We start from the raw sequence: 16047 nt of genomic DNA on the forward strand, positions 1-16047 counted from the left end.
ATTTGGAAGTAAAGTTTGTGAGAATTAGTATAGGATTTGATTGATGTGACAGATTTAAAAAATTAGTGTAATTGATAGAAATTAAAGATTCCCCAAAATGCCCCTAGTTATTAAAGTAATATAAAATGTTATTTATTAATGTTATATTTAATTATAAAAATGTTTATAAAGAGACAAAAATTATAAATAATTTTTAAAATTAATTTTTAAAATGTAAAAGAATTATAAATTAGTAAAATGAAGGTTAGTATATATATTTTACTAATATTATAAATTAGTAAAATTATACCTCCTCTTCTCTCCTCACTCCTATTCTAATATTATCAATAATACGTACTCATCACCACTCTCTTTCTCTTTTCTCTCACATACAAACATTTTCACCTCTGCATTTTCATGATACTTTTTTTTATTTCTCTCTGGTGCATATATATATATATATATATATATATATATATATATATATATATATATATATATATGTATATATATATATGGCTTTCCTTTGGTCTACATATTTCTATTTCCCTCTTTTCTACTCTTCTTGCTTGATGATGAATGAGAGGAATAGGTTTCCCTTCACCCCATCACAGTGGCAAGAGCTTGAACATCAAGCTTTCATCTACAAGTACATGGCTTCGGGAATTTCCATTCCACCTGATCTTCTCTTCACAATAAAAAGGAGCTACTTTGATTCCCCCTCTGTCTTCGAGGCTTTTGCCTAACCAGGCACAACACTGTGAGTTTTTGCTTTTTTTATCTTTCTGTAGAAGAACTGATGGTAAGAAATGGAGATGCTCCACAGAGGCATACCTAGATTCAAAATGCACAGAGAGAAAAATCGTTCAAAAAAGCCTGCGAAAGTTTTGAAAACAACACCATCAACAAACACAAATGCTTCAACTCAACAACCAATCTCATCAATCACCAAAATCAATACTCTTTCTCCTCTTGCATCATCTGAATCACACCAACACCACCCTCCACACTATGCCTTCTTTCAAGCGAACCAACTTCTCTGCGATACTGCCACCGAGGACGAACAAGCCTTCGATCCCCAACCTCACGCCGCCGAGTCCATCGGCCTCAAACTTCTTGGTCTCTTCCTCCAATGCGCCGAGTGCATCGCCATGGATAAACTCGACTTCGCCAACGACCTCCTCCCGGAGATCAACAAATGCACCTTCACGTACGTCCACAACACCACGCTGCATCGTCGTCCTTCTTCAAAGCGTAGACCACCAACCTTGCAACCTCCACCATCGTGAATATGGCACCATAACCATCAAGCTTGCAAGCTAATTCCTCCATGCAAACTGAATTCACCCATTCGAACCGAGCTCCAACGTCGACAACCATGGAACCGAATACACAGGAGGGCTGGGTAACCAAATACGAGCCTATGGGAACCGAATACAGCTTGGTGTTGTTTTTCTTCATGGTAGTGGAACCGAATACGAGTCCTCTTGGAACCGGATACGGATCCTCTTTATCACAAAAGCCGTAACTGTGTTCTTATTGTAAACATGCAGTGAATTACAACTAGATTATATTAAGTATCAAAATTCATCTGGGAATTATTTTGAGTTATAGGGGCATTTAAGAAAATTTGCATTTCACCCTCCAAATGTCACCATATCCGCGGGTGAGTGAACAGTACAAACATCCCGCGTTTCACCGCAAACCCGTCTGCGTGACTCACTTCAATCGAACGCGTATGTTTTCCAAATCAATCGTCGCCAATTACCGTGAATAGTCATTTCCCCTCAAATTAACAGAGTGTAAGAGTTGTTGATAGTTGAAAAATTATTAAATTATTATTACATTTTTTTCAGATTTTATTAAATAAGAGCATAATTATCAATTGGTAAGCTGAGGGTGAAACAGGTGAATCACTCCAAAATTAATCATACCCTTTCTCTCCCTATATATATATATATATATATATATAACATGAATGAGAATGAACACTGGAGAAAGTAGAAGTAAACTGATATTTTTTCCCAAATTATAAACAAGAAGGCAGTGATAACTTACTGAAAGTAGGGTTAAAGGGCAAGAATGTGTAAAAGCAATAAGAATTTTGTCTGATATATATATATATATATCTAATCCTAGTTGATAATGAAAGGAGTAAAAGTTTTGAAGAGTTCATTTTGTTGGAGGGGAAACATAGGTTCTGAGAGATGGTGACTGAGTGAGAACATCAGGTGCAATAGTTGTGTTCTGTGCTCCACTCTTCTGCTGCATTCTCCTTCTAGCCATGTACCCTCTCACCCATGGTGTCACATCTTCGTTTATTTTTATCATGATAAAGAATATAATGCGGTAGATCACAATCATGCTGAAGATCACACTCAGGTTAATCCACTTCGATCTGTTCACATCTATTTGGAACACTTTTTCCAAGATGTATTCTCCTGGTATCTTTGGAAGCTCTGGTGTCTGGTTGTCAAATATCAAGCCCCTCAAATCATTCTGGTACTGACCCTGAAAGAGTTTTCACAGTTTTTATCATCAAACTAAGATATAACAACAGCACATGGGATTCGAGTATTGAAATGTGTTGCTTCTGTTACCTGCAGTGCCCAGAAATGGAAACTGATGTATGACATAGGGTAACGCCAGACTGGCTTTGGGATATCATGTGGAAGCCATTTAGTAGATCCACTGTTGAATAAAAGGCAGAAATTTATAAAAGAATGATGGAGACGGTTGAATTTTGAGTGGTGGTTTAAAGGAAAAGATGGCATTGTTTTGGATGGATGTAATTTAATGCATACCTGAATTCCGGCTCTAATAATGATGCCCATGAGGAAGTTGGGGACAATGCTGGCAATTGCCATCATTAAGTTGGGCACAATCCTTGTTCATGTTTTCTTACAGTTTAAGGTTATATAACTTGTAAGAAGAAAATTAATCTCTTGAATTGTTTAAGAATACTAACAAAGAAGAGCACTTTTTTTCTTAAAAAATAAACGATAAAAATATCAGTTCTTTTATTCATGTACTCTCTCAAAATGATACTGTACAAGACAAAGGAGAAAATACGAAATAGAAAAACCTACACAGAATCACGTCGCATAAAAAATTCATTTGTAAATACAGAAAACTACAATTTATTCATAAACTATTTGTATATAGTTATTATGGCTAAAACTTGTAGCTTCAATCTATAATTTGCTCATAATTTCGAAATTGGATCTATCAGGAAATCGAAGATATTCCCACTCATTATCATTGATGCTCCTAAAGTATTCGTTCACCGTTTCTTCATCAACAAGCTCTAGTTTCGAAGGCTCCCACTACAAAACAATAGCAAACAAAAGTGCCAAAACAATATAAGTTTAAGAGAAATATTCAAAGTATATCAATAGAAATGGAACATTAGATATTATGTCTTACCTTGGGCTTGTTGTCTTTATCGAATAGCTTTGCTCTCGTGCCCTTTTGAGTAAATTCAAGACAAGAATTGTTACAACATAAATAAAACTAATCTCTGTATCCTAATTTCGAGAAAAAAAAATCAATATACAGTTAAAATAGTTATAACTTCTTATTGATGAAATGTATGAACAAATTTATTTGAGAGGTGACACTTAAATAGTGATTAAATATCACAGTTATTCAAATTTAGACTTATCATTCAATTAACAAAAACATCATATTCATTTGTTTATCAAATGGTTTCATTAATCACTTTTAAAATCATAAGCTGAAAAGTTAAAATATTTTTTTTATACCGAAATATTTACCTCAGAGAAATTATTGCCAAGAGTTCCTCTCGAGAAGTGGGAGGCAATGATATAGTCTCGATAAAGACATTGGTCAATCTTTTCCACCCGCCCTTTCTTAATCTAACAGTCAACAAAATCCTTCTCATTAATATTACAAAATTTGTAAAAAAAAAATATTAGTGTGACAGAAATTTGATTGTAATCTTGTGAATACAACCAAAATGAAATTTTAGAAAGTTCTTACAAAAGATACTAGAAATAATATTGATTAATATTTAAATGCATCATGGAATTTTCCTTAGTAAATATAAAAGACAAATTACGATCAACAATTAAAATAAGTTGACTTTTATCCCTGTTGCTCTTACTGATTTGAGAAATATCTTGAGGCTAGTAGGACAAGATGAGCGCATGAAGCTTAACGCATTCGTAATCCACTTTTCAGCTCCATTTTCTGATTCGTGTTCTTCCTATAAAACATGGTCATATGGTTCAAAATCATATTATATACGAAGCATTATTCAACATTGTAAAGGAGAAATGATACTGATGCAGAGATATACTTACCAATGATTCAATTATTTTCTCCACAGTTTCTTTTGAGAAACATTTGTTTATAACTTCCAACCTTAGTTTGGTACAGTGAAAACCTTGTTATGTGTTTCAATTCTCAAAAAACACAAAATCTAAAGAGCAGAATCCTATGTAAGTTTTCCTGATTTACCTCCTAAAAGGGCTGTCTTCTTTCACATTTGGTTTCTCTGCGAACGTTTCTATCAGTGCAGAAATTGTTGAAACATTTGGAGAATTAAGAACTTGTAAAGCATTTTCCAATGACGTTAGCTTCTGTTGCGCATAAGAATAATTTATTTGTACGGATTTATATTATAGTTCTTAGATATCACATTATTAAAACCAATTACAGGCAAAGTATATTAATTGAGGAACAGGTGATAGTTTTATACTGTTGAAGGCACAAAATGTGTGGCCAAACCACATGCTGCTATTTCTGCTCCATCCAAACGTGCTCCACTCAACCCTAGATATTCCCCTTCATATTGCAAATTGATATCAATACAAAAAAGAAAAAAACACAAACATGAATATATTCTTAATTACACATTTAAAAGCCTACCAAAAAAGCCAGGAAGTCTAGAAAGGAAGTAACTGGCTCCTACATCTGGAAAAAGTCCTATAGATGCCTCTGGCATTGCAAATACCTACAAATAATGCATAAATAATTCTGGATAATCAATGAAAAATTCAACCTTTTTTAATTCTAAAGCTCTGGGAAGGGAAGTGATGATGACAGAAACTTACTGCTTTTTCAGTGACAACCCTAAACCTTGTGGGCATAGACAGACCTGCTCCTCCTCCCATCACTATTCCATTGATAAGAGAGACCTGATTCCACAACACAAAAGCAACCACTTTGTAAAACTTTTGTTCTATTTCACCACAAAAAAAAAAAGTAATTTTGTGAAGGAAATTAGTGATGACTACGATTTGAAACTTAACAAACTCACTGTAGGCTTTTTATAGGTTGCAATCAAATGGTCCAGAGTAAGCTGTTTCCTGTAATATCTAGATGCATAGGTCCGGTGTCCTAGATTCATATATGTAGGTAAATTTTAAATAGCCAAGTATAGTTAGCTTATCCAACAACTTATATAGTTTCAAAACCATTAATTCAACATGTTCTTGAAATATGTTGAAAACTTATAATTTTTTCTAGTTTTGGATAAGCTGTACCTGCAACTAAAGACGTGATCACTGATACGACATCACCACCAGCACAAAAAGCTTTTCCATTACCCTAGTTAACGCCAGAAAACAAAGGATGGTTATTATGTCTCAATGATAATGGAAACGTATCATGCATAAACTAATAATGTAGATATTTAACTAAACAGATAGTTAATTTCAGAAAAAGAAAAAGTTGTAATTAGCTCAAAAGTATGAATTTTAATCGAAGAAACTGCAAACTGTGCTCATTCTTCTGATTTTCAATCCAACAAACACTACTAGAAAAATTCCCCGGGAGGTTATTTGCTTATCTTACCTTCAATATCACAAGTTGGACTAAAGGGTCATTCTCATACAACTCTAAATTACTACTTATTTGACAAATCTGCAAAACAGCAGAAAAATCCATTGTCAGTCCTCCACACAAGAACCTATTTTCTCTTAGTTTAAAATGGGGCATCCTTTACAAATGAAATCACTTGAAACAATGACAGCTCAATTAATTAAGCTTCTTAGTAATTGAAGCAATCTACTTTAAAACCATTTAAGAATTGGATTTATGAACTTACCATTTCATGGTTAAGGCTGTTTAGCTTCTTAGGTCTGTTTAGTATCACTACCTTCACACAAGAATTTCCGGTGAAAAGAACCTATAAAGGGAAGAATAGTCATACAATAATTTATCATAAAGACCTTCATATAATCAATTCATTATTAAACTACTGATTTCATCTTCATATGATTTTATGTTTATCTCTATTTTAAGGATTAGTTAGAACACAATTTTATAAGTTTAATTTCTTCATAACTATTAAAGTGTAATGCAAATTCTAGAAGAATGTAGAAGCTCCTTAGATAGAAGAATTGACATGTAATACAAGTTCTAGAATATTATAGAAAAACCTAAGATAGGAAGAAAAATCAAGAATATTCTACATAGGTAAAAATCTAGAACATTCCACATAAGTTGTGGCTAGTATGTTCTAGAATAATCTATGGGTCTATAAATACCCATGAACTCTACCATTTGATGTATGTAGCCAACATCTACCATTTGTATGAAGCCACATCTACTACAACTAAAGACAACTACAACACTTCTTTCAACTACTACTTCTACATTCTACTATCTCTACATTTTCTCTATCCCATCAACTACTCCTTTCACAACCTTAAAATACTAACAGTGGTACCAGAGCTACGTTCGGTCATCTACTGGGCGTAGATAAAATTTTCAACTACCTCAAACAAAACTATAACTCATTCTACTACTTCCAAATATATTCTCAACACATGGCTACTACTAATCAAACATCATCAATTCCAGTACCTATTTTCAAAGGAGAAAATTATGATTTTTGGAGTGTCAAAATGAAGACATTCTTCCGCTCTCAAGATTTATGGGATATCATAGAAGAGGGATTCACTATTCCAGAAGACACCTCTACTCTTACTGTAGCTCAAAAGAAGGAGTTGAAAGAAAACAAGCAGAAGGATTCAAGGGCTTTATTTGTTCTTCAACAAGCAGTTGATGACACAATTTTTCCAAGGATAATTGGAGCCACAAGTGCAAAACAAGCTTGGAACACAATACAAGAGGAGTTTCAAGGAAGTGACGAGGTACGCAATATTAAACTTCATTCTCTAAGACGAGAGTTTGAATTAATAAGAATGAAAGAATCTGAGACCATTAAAGACTACTATTCTAGAATAAAAGAAATAGTTAGTCAGATGAGAGCCTATGGGGAAAATATTCTTGACAAAAAGATCGTTGAGAAAATTTTAATTTCTATTCCCCAAAAGTATGATGCAATCGCAACCGCGATTGAACAAACAAAAGATTTGGCTACATTGTCAATCACACAACTAATGGGCTCGCTTGAAGCTTATGAACAAAGATTGAAAAGGCATGAAGAAGACTCGGTTGAAAATGCCTTTCAATCAAAACTAAAATTACGGTCTCAGAATAAAGAATATGAAGGAAATAAAAGTAGAGAAGAAATTTCTAGAAATAAAGAAAATCCTAGAAGCTTCTCTATGACTCGTCAAGAAAAATATCCTCCATGTGGCATATGTAAAAAGACAAGTCACTTGGAAAAAGATTGTTGGCATCATGGAAAACCTCAATGCCACTATTGCAAGAAGTTTGGTCACATAGAGAAGTATTGTCGTAATAAAAATAAGCATCAAGCAAACTTTGCGGAAGAAGATAATCAAGAGAAACTCTTATTCTACGCCAATCAAGAATCTTCTGGTAGAGAAGGAAGTTGGTACTTGGATAGTGGATGCAGTAATCACATGGCAAAAGATCAAAGTATCTTCAAAGACATTGATAAATCTGTCAATGTCAAAGTTCGGCTAGGAAATGGCACCACAGTGGAGTCTCGAGGTAAAGGAACTGTCATGGTGGAGACAAAGAAAGGTACGAAATTCATCAAGGATGTTTTACTAGTTCCAAATCTTAAAGAAAATCTTTTAAGTATTGGCCAAATGATGGAGAATGGATATTCTCTTCATTTTGAGAAAGATACATGCAAAATTTATGACAATAAAATGATAGAAATTGGCCAAGTAAAAATGGAGAAGAGAAATAGAAGCTTTCCTATAAGCTTCAAACCTGGAACTAATATTGCCATGAAGGTAGAAGTTGATGACTCATGGCTTTGGCATAGGAGATTTGGCCACTTCAACACACATGCCTTAAAGCTTCTATATACGAAAAACATGATGAGAGATCTTCCATACTTGAAAGAGAATAATGAATCATGTGAAGGATGTCTCCTCGGAAAACAACATCGATTACCATTCTCGACAGAGAAAGCATGGAGAGCAAAAGACTTATTGGAGTTGATTCATACCGATGTTTGCGGACCGATGAGAACACCTTCACATCATAACAACAGGTATTTCATCCTCTTCATTGATGACTTCTCTAGAATGACATGGGTCTATTTCTTAAAGGCAAAGTCAGAAGTTTTTGGAGTATTCAAGAAATTCAAGGCCCTTGTTGAGAAGCAAAGTGGAAAACAGCTAAAAATACTTAGAAGTGATCGTGGCAAGGAGTACACATCTCGCGAGTTTGACAAATTCTGTGAAGATGAAGGCATAGAGCGACAACTTACAGTCGCATATACTCCACAACAAAATGGCGTGTCAGAGAGAAAGAATCGCACAGTTATGGAGATGGCAAGATCAATGCTGAAAGAGAAAAGTATGCCTAACACTTTTTGGGCTGAAGCAGTCTACACTGCAGTTTATATTCTAAACAGATGTCCAACTAAAGCAATCCAAGACAAGACTCCTATTGAAACTTGGAGTGGGAGAAAGCCATCGGCTAAACACCTACGAGTATTTGGGTCTATTTGCTACATACATGTTCCTGATCAAAGGAGGCACAAGCTTGAAGACAAAACTATACGAGGAATATTCTTGGGATATAGCACACAATCAAAAGGCTATCGAGTCTACAACCTACAAACGAAAAAGCTCATCATCAGTCGAGATGTTGAAGTTGACGAAAATGCTTCTTGGAATTGGGAAGAAGAAAAAGTTGTTAAAAGCAACATTTTACTTCCAGTGCAACAATCTCAAGAAGAAACTCAAGAAGAGGTAGAAAATTCAGGTATGCTTTCTCCACCTCCACAACAAGATTCTTCACCTGAATCTAGTCCAAGAAGAGTAAGATCTTTGGTAGACATATATGAAACTTGCAATATGGCCATGATTGAGCCTAACTGTTATGAAGAAGCATCAAAGCAAGAAGTATGGGTCAAGGCTATGGAAGAAGAGATTAAAATGATTGAGAAGAATAACACTTGGGAACTCGTAAATTGCCCTCATGGAAAAGACATCATTGGAGTCAAATGGATATATAAAACAAAGCTCAATCCTGATGGAACTATACAAAAGCATAAAGCAAGATTGGTTGCCAAAGGCTACTCACAGCAACCAGGAATAGACTACAATGAGACATTTGCTCCAGTTGCTCGCTTAGATACAATTAGAGTTTTAATAGCTCTTGCAGCACAAAAAGGATGGAACATCTATCAACTGGATGTCAAGTCAGCCTTTCTAAATGGGGTACTCGAAGAAGAGATTTATGTTGAACAACCACAGGGCTTCATCGACAAAGGCAATGAAGGCAAAGTACTAAAACTTAAAAAAGCATTATATGGCCTGAAGCAAGCTCCTCGAGCATGGTATAGCAAGATTGATAAATACTTCATCGATCAAGGATTCAGGAGGAGCAAGAGTGAGCCAACACTATATATTAAGGCACAAGGTCAGTACCATCTCATTGTCTCTATATATGTCGATGATCTTATCTATACAGGAAACAATATAGAGATGATGAAAGAATTTAAAGAAGACATGATGAAGACATTTGAAATGACAGACCTTGGCTTGATGAACTATTTCCTCGGTATAGAGGTGAAACAAGAAAAGGAAGGTATATTTATCTCTCAAAAGAAATATATTGAAGCTCTATTAAAGAAGTTCAAGATGAATGGTTGTAAACCTGTCACTACTCCATTGGTGGTAAACGAAAAGCTACAAAAAGATGATGGAGCACAAGAGGTAGATGCATCATGCTACAGAAGCTTAATTGGAAGTCTTCTCTATCTCACAGCCACACGACCAGACATTATGTATGCTACAAGTCTTCTATCAAGATTCATGCAAAACCCAAGTCAGATTCATTATGGAGTAGGAAAAAGAATTTTAAGATATCTACAAGGCACAAAGGAGTTTGGTATATGGTACAAAACCGTGACTAACTCAAGGATGATTGGCTACACAGATAGTGATTGGGCAGGATCAGTGGACGACATGAAGAGTACGTCAGGATATGCTTTCTCACTAGGATCGGGTATTTTATCTTGGGCATCAAAGAAGCAAGCAACCGTGGCACAATCAACAGCAGAAGCAGAGTATGTAGCAGTTGCTGAAACCACAAGTCAAGCAATATGGCTACGAAGAATACTTGAAGAAATGGGTGAACCACAAGCTGGACCAACTATTATCTATTGCGACAACAAATCGGCAATAGCAATAGCAAAAAATCCAGTCCATCATCAAAGAACAAAACACATAGCCATTAAATATCACTTCATTCGAGATGAAGAGACAACTAAACAAATACGACTCGAGTACTGTCCAACAGAAGACCAAATTGCAGATATATTTACGAAGGCATTACCAAGACCAAGATTTGAACTACTGCGCACAATGCTTGGAGTTACCGAATTTGCATTAAGGAGGAGTATTAAAGTGTAATGCAAATTCTAGAAGAATGTAGAAGCTCCTTAGATAGAAGAATTGACATGTAATACAAGTTCTAGAATATTATAGAAAAACCTAAGATAGGAAGAAAAATCAAGAATATTCTACATAGGTAAAAATCTAGAACATTCCACATAAGTTGTGGCTAGTATGTTCTAGAATAATCTATGGGTCTATAAATACCCATGAACTCTACCATTTGATGTATGTAGCCAACATCTACCATTTGTATGAAGCCACATCTACTACAACTAAAGACAACTACAACACTTCTTTCAACTACTACTTCTACATTCTACTATCTCTACATTTTCTCTATCCCATCAACTACTCCTTTCACAACCTTAAAATACTAACAATAACCTTTCTTTGCAGTATATCACTGTCCAAAAAGTTTTCATGACGGTACTATATTATCAGAAAATCTTATCAGAAGAACAAGAAGAAGAAAACCTGGTTTTGTTCCCTATCAAAGTTGAGAGTGGGAGCCATGTGCAGTATGAATTTTTACAATAAGACAGTTTTGAAAAGAAGGCACACAAGTTGAGCTCAATAAAACCTCTCTCTATTTATAAATCTAATTATAAGTTATAAGAGGCATAGGAGAGTGGATTTTAGAGTTGAGCTGAGAAGGAAAATAAAAACAATATCAAGATGTAGGACGGTTGGCACATGTTACAGGTCAGATGAACAACCATAGTGTTATGTTGGTGTAAGGATTTAGCCACCTTGACATCTACTAAGAACAAATTGATGCACTACAAAAATAATCTATTTTAATAGAGGTTATTTTTTGGGGTTTGAAAACCCCAAATAATTTGGAGCGGTTTATAACTAAAGCCGCAACTAATCTTCTATTTTTTAATTTTTTAAAATATTTTTGCTGTTTATAATAAAAACCGTCCCTCACATTTATTTTTAATTCTAATTTTTCAACTGTTGTTTAAAGAAATCGTCCGTAATTACTAAATAATTTCTCAAACCCTACTCCTCGTGCCTTCGTTCATTTCCTCTTGTGCCTTCGTCCATCTTCTCTGTCAACAAGAAAACCCTACCCCTTCCTCGCGCCTTCATTCATTTTTATCTCCTGCCTTCGTTCATTTTCGTTTATCTGTCACCAAGAAAACCCTACTCCTTCCCCTTCTCCGCGCCGTTTGTTCATCTGTTTGTTCATCTTCAAACAAAGTGCGGAACTCTTGATTTCGTCAATTCTCGTCTTTCCCTGTTTGGAAACGAAAACCTAACCTTCGGCGACCTTACATTTGTGGCTTGTGACCTGAGCGAGATTGTTGTTCGCATGTTAGAGTAAAAGACTTCCTACAATAGGTAAACTTCAATGTAAATTCCTCTGTCCAGTCCAGTTGGTTGATCTAGTGCAGCAAGTAACAAGTCTAGCAAGTGTGTCTGTCTTCATTTACTGGTTGTGATAGGTTGCTCCAACTCTACAAATTGTTCCTTGAAGTCCTTAACTTGAAACAAGGTCACCGCAACTTGGTTCAACCTTTTACTGGTCATTTGGCATAAGCTTCAGCTCATGGCCTTCTCCCTTCAAGTGCAAGATGATCAGATTTAATTTCAGCTTTAGTTGCACTGGCCATTTCCAAAACAAGTTGGTCATCTTTAGCTTTTGTTGTATCGAAGCCTATTAAAAGTTAGAAGAATTTTCATGAGAGAAGATTATTAGAAGAAATGTTTAAAGTGAATTCTAAAGAACTAACTTGCTAATATTAGAAAGGATATGGTCTACTATGAACAAATAAAAATAAGGAAGAGATTATACATGTTGAAGAGTGAATTTAATTCACACATCCAGAATCTTAAGAAAATTGGTTCATAAGTCTTTTATATAAAATTTAACTTTGTGATTTCTACTGATATAAAACTTTGCCTTATTTCCAATGATATTAAGAAGGGTTGTGTTTTGTGATTAAGGTAGAATAATGTAACAGTGATATTAATGTGGTTTGAAATGTGTGATAAGGAAATATATATGTATATATATTTGTGATATGAAGACAGTGTTAGGGACAGGGGTACCAAAGGTGAGACTTGGCAAAATGGCAAGTCACTGAAGTGACTACAGAGTTGTTGTGTACAATTGTGTTGTGAAATGTCAATGCTTTTTAATTTATTACTATTCCATATCTTGGCTCAACTTACAGTCTTATGGCTTTAAATCAACATGATGAATCAATGTGGGCCATTAAATCTTTCATGAATTTTGAAAATGATTCATCAGGCAAAATTTTGTACTTGTCCGTTTCTGATTTTTTTTTAGTTTCTTCAGTTATCAGATTCTAAACCTTTTTCCAATCCATAGTTTTACCTTTTACATACATCTTCATATACTCTTTTCCTTTCTTCTTATGCAATGTCACTTCTAATCATTTTCTATATCTCACGCAACCACTTAGAATTACTTTTCTAATGTGTTTATCAAGTAACTTTCATTCTAACTGGGTGCTAAGATGGCTAAAAGGTTTTAAAATCTTGATTAACTCTCCTTTACTTTCTTTCTTTTTTCTTTTCAAATACAACAATTTTAATTAAGATGATTTTATTAAAAGTACTGAAATGCATTCTTATATTACCAATTGATTCAATTCACTATAGGCTTTCAGGTATTAATCACAGCTGTACAACAACTAATACAAAACAGTCCTAGTGAAATTATTACCCGAAGCAAATATGGTTGTGCTCTATTATGCTATTTGCAACAGCAGTGAAGCTTGTGCTCTGGCAGTACTGTAGAAACTCGGCAAACAAGATTGTTCGTGCCTATGCAGATGTATGGTGGTTCTCTTCTGATGTTTCTTTATGAATGAAGTTAAAATACAACTGAACCATCTCAGAAATGCCAACTTTCAGGATCATCAATTTGATGTTATAACAAACGTGGTTGGATTAGTTGCAGCTGTACTTGGTGATAAATATTACTGCTGGATCGACCCGATTGGAGCTATTATGCTTGCAATTTACACTATTACAAATTGGTCACGCATTGTCATGGAAAATGCAGGTATATCCTTATCCGTGTTCTGAATAGAGATTTATATATGCATCCTCTTTTCATGTCCTTTCTACCTATTTAATTACTTTCTCACGCTACTCAAACTATTTTCCTTCTTTCTTAATTAACAACTATCAGTCAAACCAATGGAACCTAATTCTAATACATCACTTAATCATTCATATTATACCTTTCTCTGTTTTATGTTCTAATGGGATTTTCTTAAAAACAATATCGTAAGTGGTTCTTTTTAATATTTGTGGAATCCAATTAAACGTTCCAATTAACCAATGTTGCTCAATGTCATGTTTTTGTTTTTGTAGGGGCATTTAGTTGTTGGGCACCGGCTGCGAGTTCAAAGATTTTAGCTTTCCTTACCTCCTACCCAAGATCAAGTATTTTATTTTATTTTTTAAAAAATGATTTTCTGACGATTTTGGAAAACCCTTAATAATTATCAGCAGTTTCCCAAAATCCCTGGAAATAGGGACGGTTTCACATAACCTCGGTTAATTTCGGCGGTTTCAGAAACCCCTGGAAATAAGAACGGTTTTATAGAAAACCGCCAGTAATTTTGTGACGTTGGTTTTTCAAGTGGTTTTTGTAACCGCAGAAAATGTATTTTCCGGGGGTTAAAACCCCCGGTAACATCAAAAATAACCCATACTAAAATTATAGATTTTTGTAGTGATGTGTTTTAGGTCAATTGAACTTTAGGTAAATATATTTTGCAATTAATATCATAATTTGTTTGGTTTACAATTTTTTTAAAAAAAAAAGTTATGTTGTGTTCATTTTCAAACATTGATTTTGGAGGAGAGTGATTGGATTTGAAAAGAAATTTTGTGTTAATTATTTTAGGGGATTTATAGGTGAAACTAAATAGAATAGAAAGTAAAGCATATGAAAGTTTGGAATCTTGATATTTAGGTGGAGTGTATTGTATTAGAATATAAAATATTTTACAAGTGTAAAACTGACTTTTTATGATGGGTAAAATCGACCTATTATGATAGATGGATTGGCGTCATAATTTTGGCAATCATAACAGATTTATGCATTTTATGATGTAACAAAAAATTACATCATAGTACGTTCAGGCTACTATGATGTACTTTCTGTCACTAGCATAATATGTCCATTCTATTATGATAAATTTTCGATTATCAATTATAATATGAAAAATTTACTATGACGTAGTTCAATTTACTTGTCATAATATGTGAGATTTTATGACGTAATTATTTTCATCTGTCATATCCCTATCATAATATGTCCGGTCTATTATGATAAATTTTCGATTATCAATTATAATATGAACAATTTACTATGACGTAGTTCAATTTAATTGGCATAATATGTGAGATTTTATAACGTACTTATTTTCATCTGTCGTAATATCTTCAAATATTATAAGAGATAATTGTTCATTTATCATATTACATGTTTTTCAAAATTAACCTATTATGATATATACAGTTATGTACATCATAAAAAGTTGTTTTTAAAAAAAATAAAAATACATGCTTGCATTTGACCTCCAATCAATTTACAATCAATTTTCTTGTATTATCATCTCATCCAATCAATTTATAATCAATATACCCTAGAACAAATTCAATTGAACAAACAAAATGGAATTCAGTTCATACATTAAATTATCTAATAATATTTACTACATTATTTGTACATAAAACTATATATTTAATCCAAATATTACATTAACCTAACGAAATAATGGAGATAAAACAAGGGTTAAATATGTTTTTAGTCCCTCAACTATCAAATGATTTTGTTTTTCGTCTCTTTCAAACTTTGGTACACTTTGATCCCTCTCCTTAAGGAAATCATAATTTTTGGTCCTCTAAAACAAACGGTGTTAAAAATCAGGTGAGGTGGCTAACGTCTAGCCACGTGGGATAACATGTATCCTTTCTAACGTTTGCCACGTGTGTTTACATTTTAAATGCAAACTGAGAACTTTGCCACGTGTATCCTTTCTAACGTTTGTTGTTCGGTAGTCTTCAATCGTTCGGTAGTCTTCAGCTCTCTACAGCCGCTCGACAAGATCATGTTATCCATTGTTCGGTAACAACAGAAGAAGAGATCTGTGAAGATCTCTATCAGCAAGAATCACTTTCTCCACGGCTTGGCTCTACCTCATCGAAGGCGTTTGCCTCCGCGACGAGCCCTTCCCCTCCTTGAACGATCTGGACACTGCCAACGGCGCGACCGACGTGGCCACAATCGCCTCCGCTCCACCCTCGTCGG

The 16047-nt window shown here is 34.4% G+C and overlaps 3 protein-coding genes across 4 annotated transcripts; 1 reads left to right on the top strand and 2 right to left on the bottom strand.

Moving 5' to 3' along the window:
- Nucleotides 1–1977: 1977 nt before the first annotated feature.
- Nucleotides 1978–2846, bottom strand: LOC108345334 (ABC transporter G family member 11). The gene is made up of 2 exons (XM_017583928.2): nucleotides 2580–2846; nucleotides 1978–2490 (listed from the first exon to the last, which is right to left on the bottom strand). Exons 1-2 carry the CDS (start codon nucleotides 2844–2846, stop codon nucleotides 2152–2154), a joined length of 606 nt encoding a protein of 201 aa, XP_017439417.2. The 3' UTR covers nucleotides 1978–2151.
- A 225-nt stretch (nucleotides 2847–3071) lies between these two features.
- LOC108344063 (probable 3-hydroxyisobutyryl-CoA hydrolase 3) lies at nucleotides 3072–11441 on the bottom strand. Its single transcript, XM_052867950.1, has 14 exons — nucleotides 11220–11441; nucleotides 6053–6133; nucleotides 5800–5868; nucleotides 5490–5553; nucleotides 5264–5343; nucleotides 5058–5141; nucleotides 4873–4957; nucleotides 4703–4788; nucleotides 4462–4583; nucleotides 4305–4365; nucleotides 4106–4207; nucleotides 3756–3857; nucleotides 3406–3447; nucleotides 3072–3305 (listed from the first exon to the last, which is right to left on the bottom strand). Exons 1-14 carry the CDS (start codon nucleotides 11256–11258, stop codon nucleotides 3174–3176), a joined length of 1149 nt encoding a protein of 382 aa, XP_052723910.1. The 5' UTR covers nucleotides 11259–11441; the 3' UTR covers nucleotides 3072–3173.
- A 224-nt stretch (nucleotides 11442–11665) lies between these two features.
- LOC108345318 (metal tolerance protein 4) lies at nucleotides 11666–14636 on the top strand. 2 transcript variants are annotated; one of them, XM_052867170.1, is made up of 4 exons: nucleotides 11666–12092; nucleotides 13388–13554; nucleotides 13635–13785; nucleotides 14100–14636. In XM_052867170.1, the coding sequence occupies exons 2-4, from the start codon at nucleotides 13471–13473 to the stop codon at nucleotides 14225–14227; spliced, it is 363 nt and encodes a 120-aa protein (XP_052723130.1). In that variant the 5' UTR covers nucleotides 11666–12092; nucleotides 13388–13470; the 3' UTR covers nucleotides 14228–14636. The 2 variants fall into 2 exon arrangements, with proteins under 2 accessions (XP_052723130.1, XP_017439399.1); XM_017583910.2 differs by having other exon boundaries at nucleotides 11667–12092; nucleotides 13380–13554; nucleotides 14100–14635.
- The last annotated feature ends 1411 nt before the right edge of the window (nucleotides 14637–16047 follow it).

This window comes from Vigna angularis, chromosome 8 (genome assembly GCF_016808095.1).
Source record: "Vigna angularis cultivar LongXiaoDou No.4 chromosome 8, ASM1680809v1, whole genome shotgun sequence".
NCBI classification, from domain to species: Eukaryota; Viridiplantae; Streptophyta; class Magnoliopsida; order Fabales; family Fabaceae; genus Vigna; species Vigna angularis.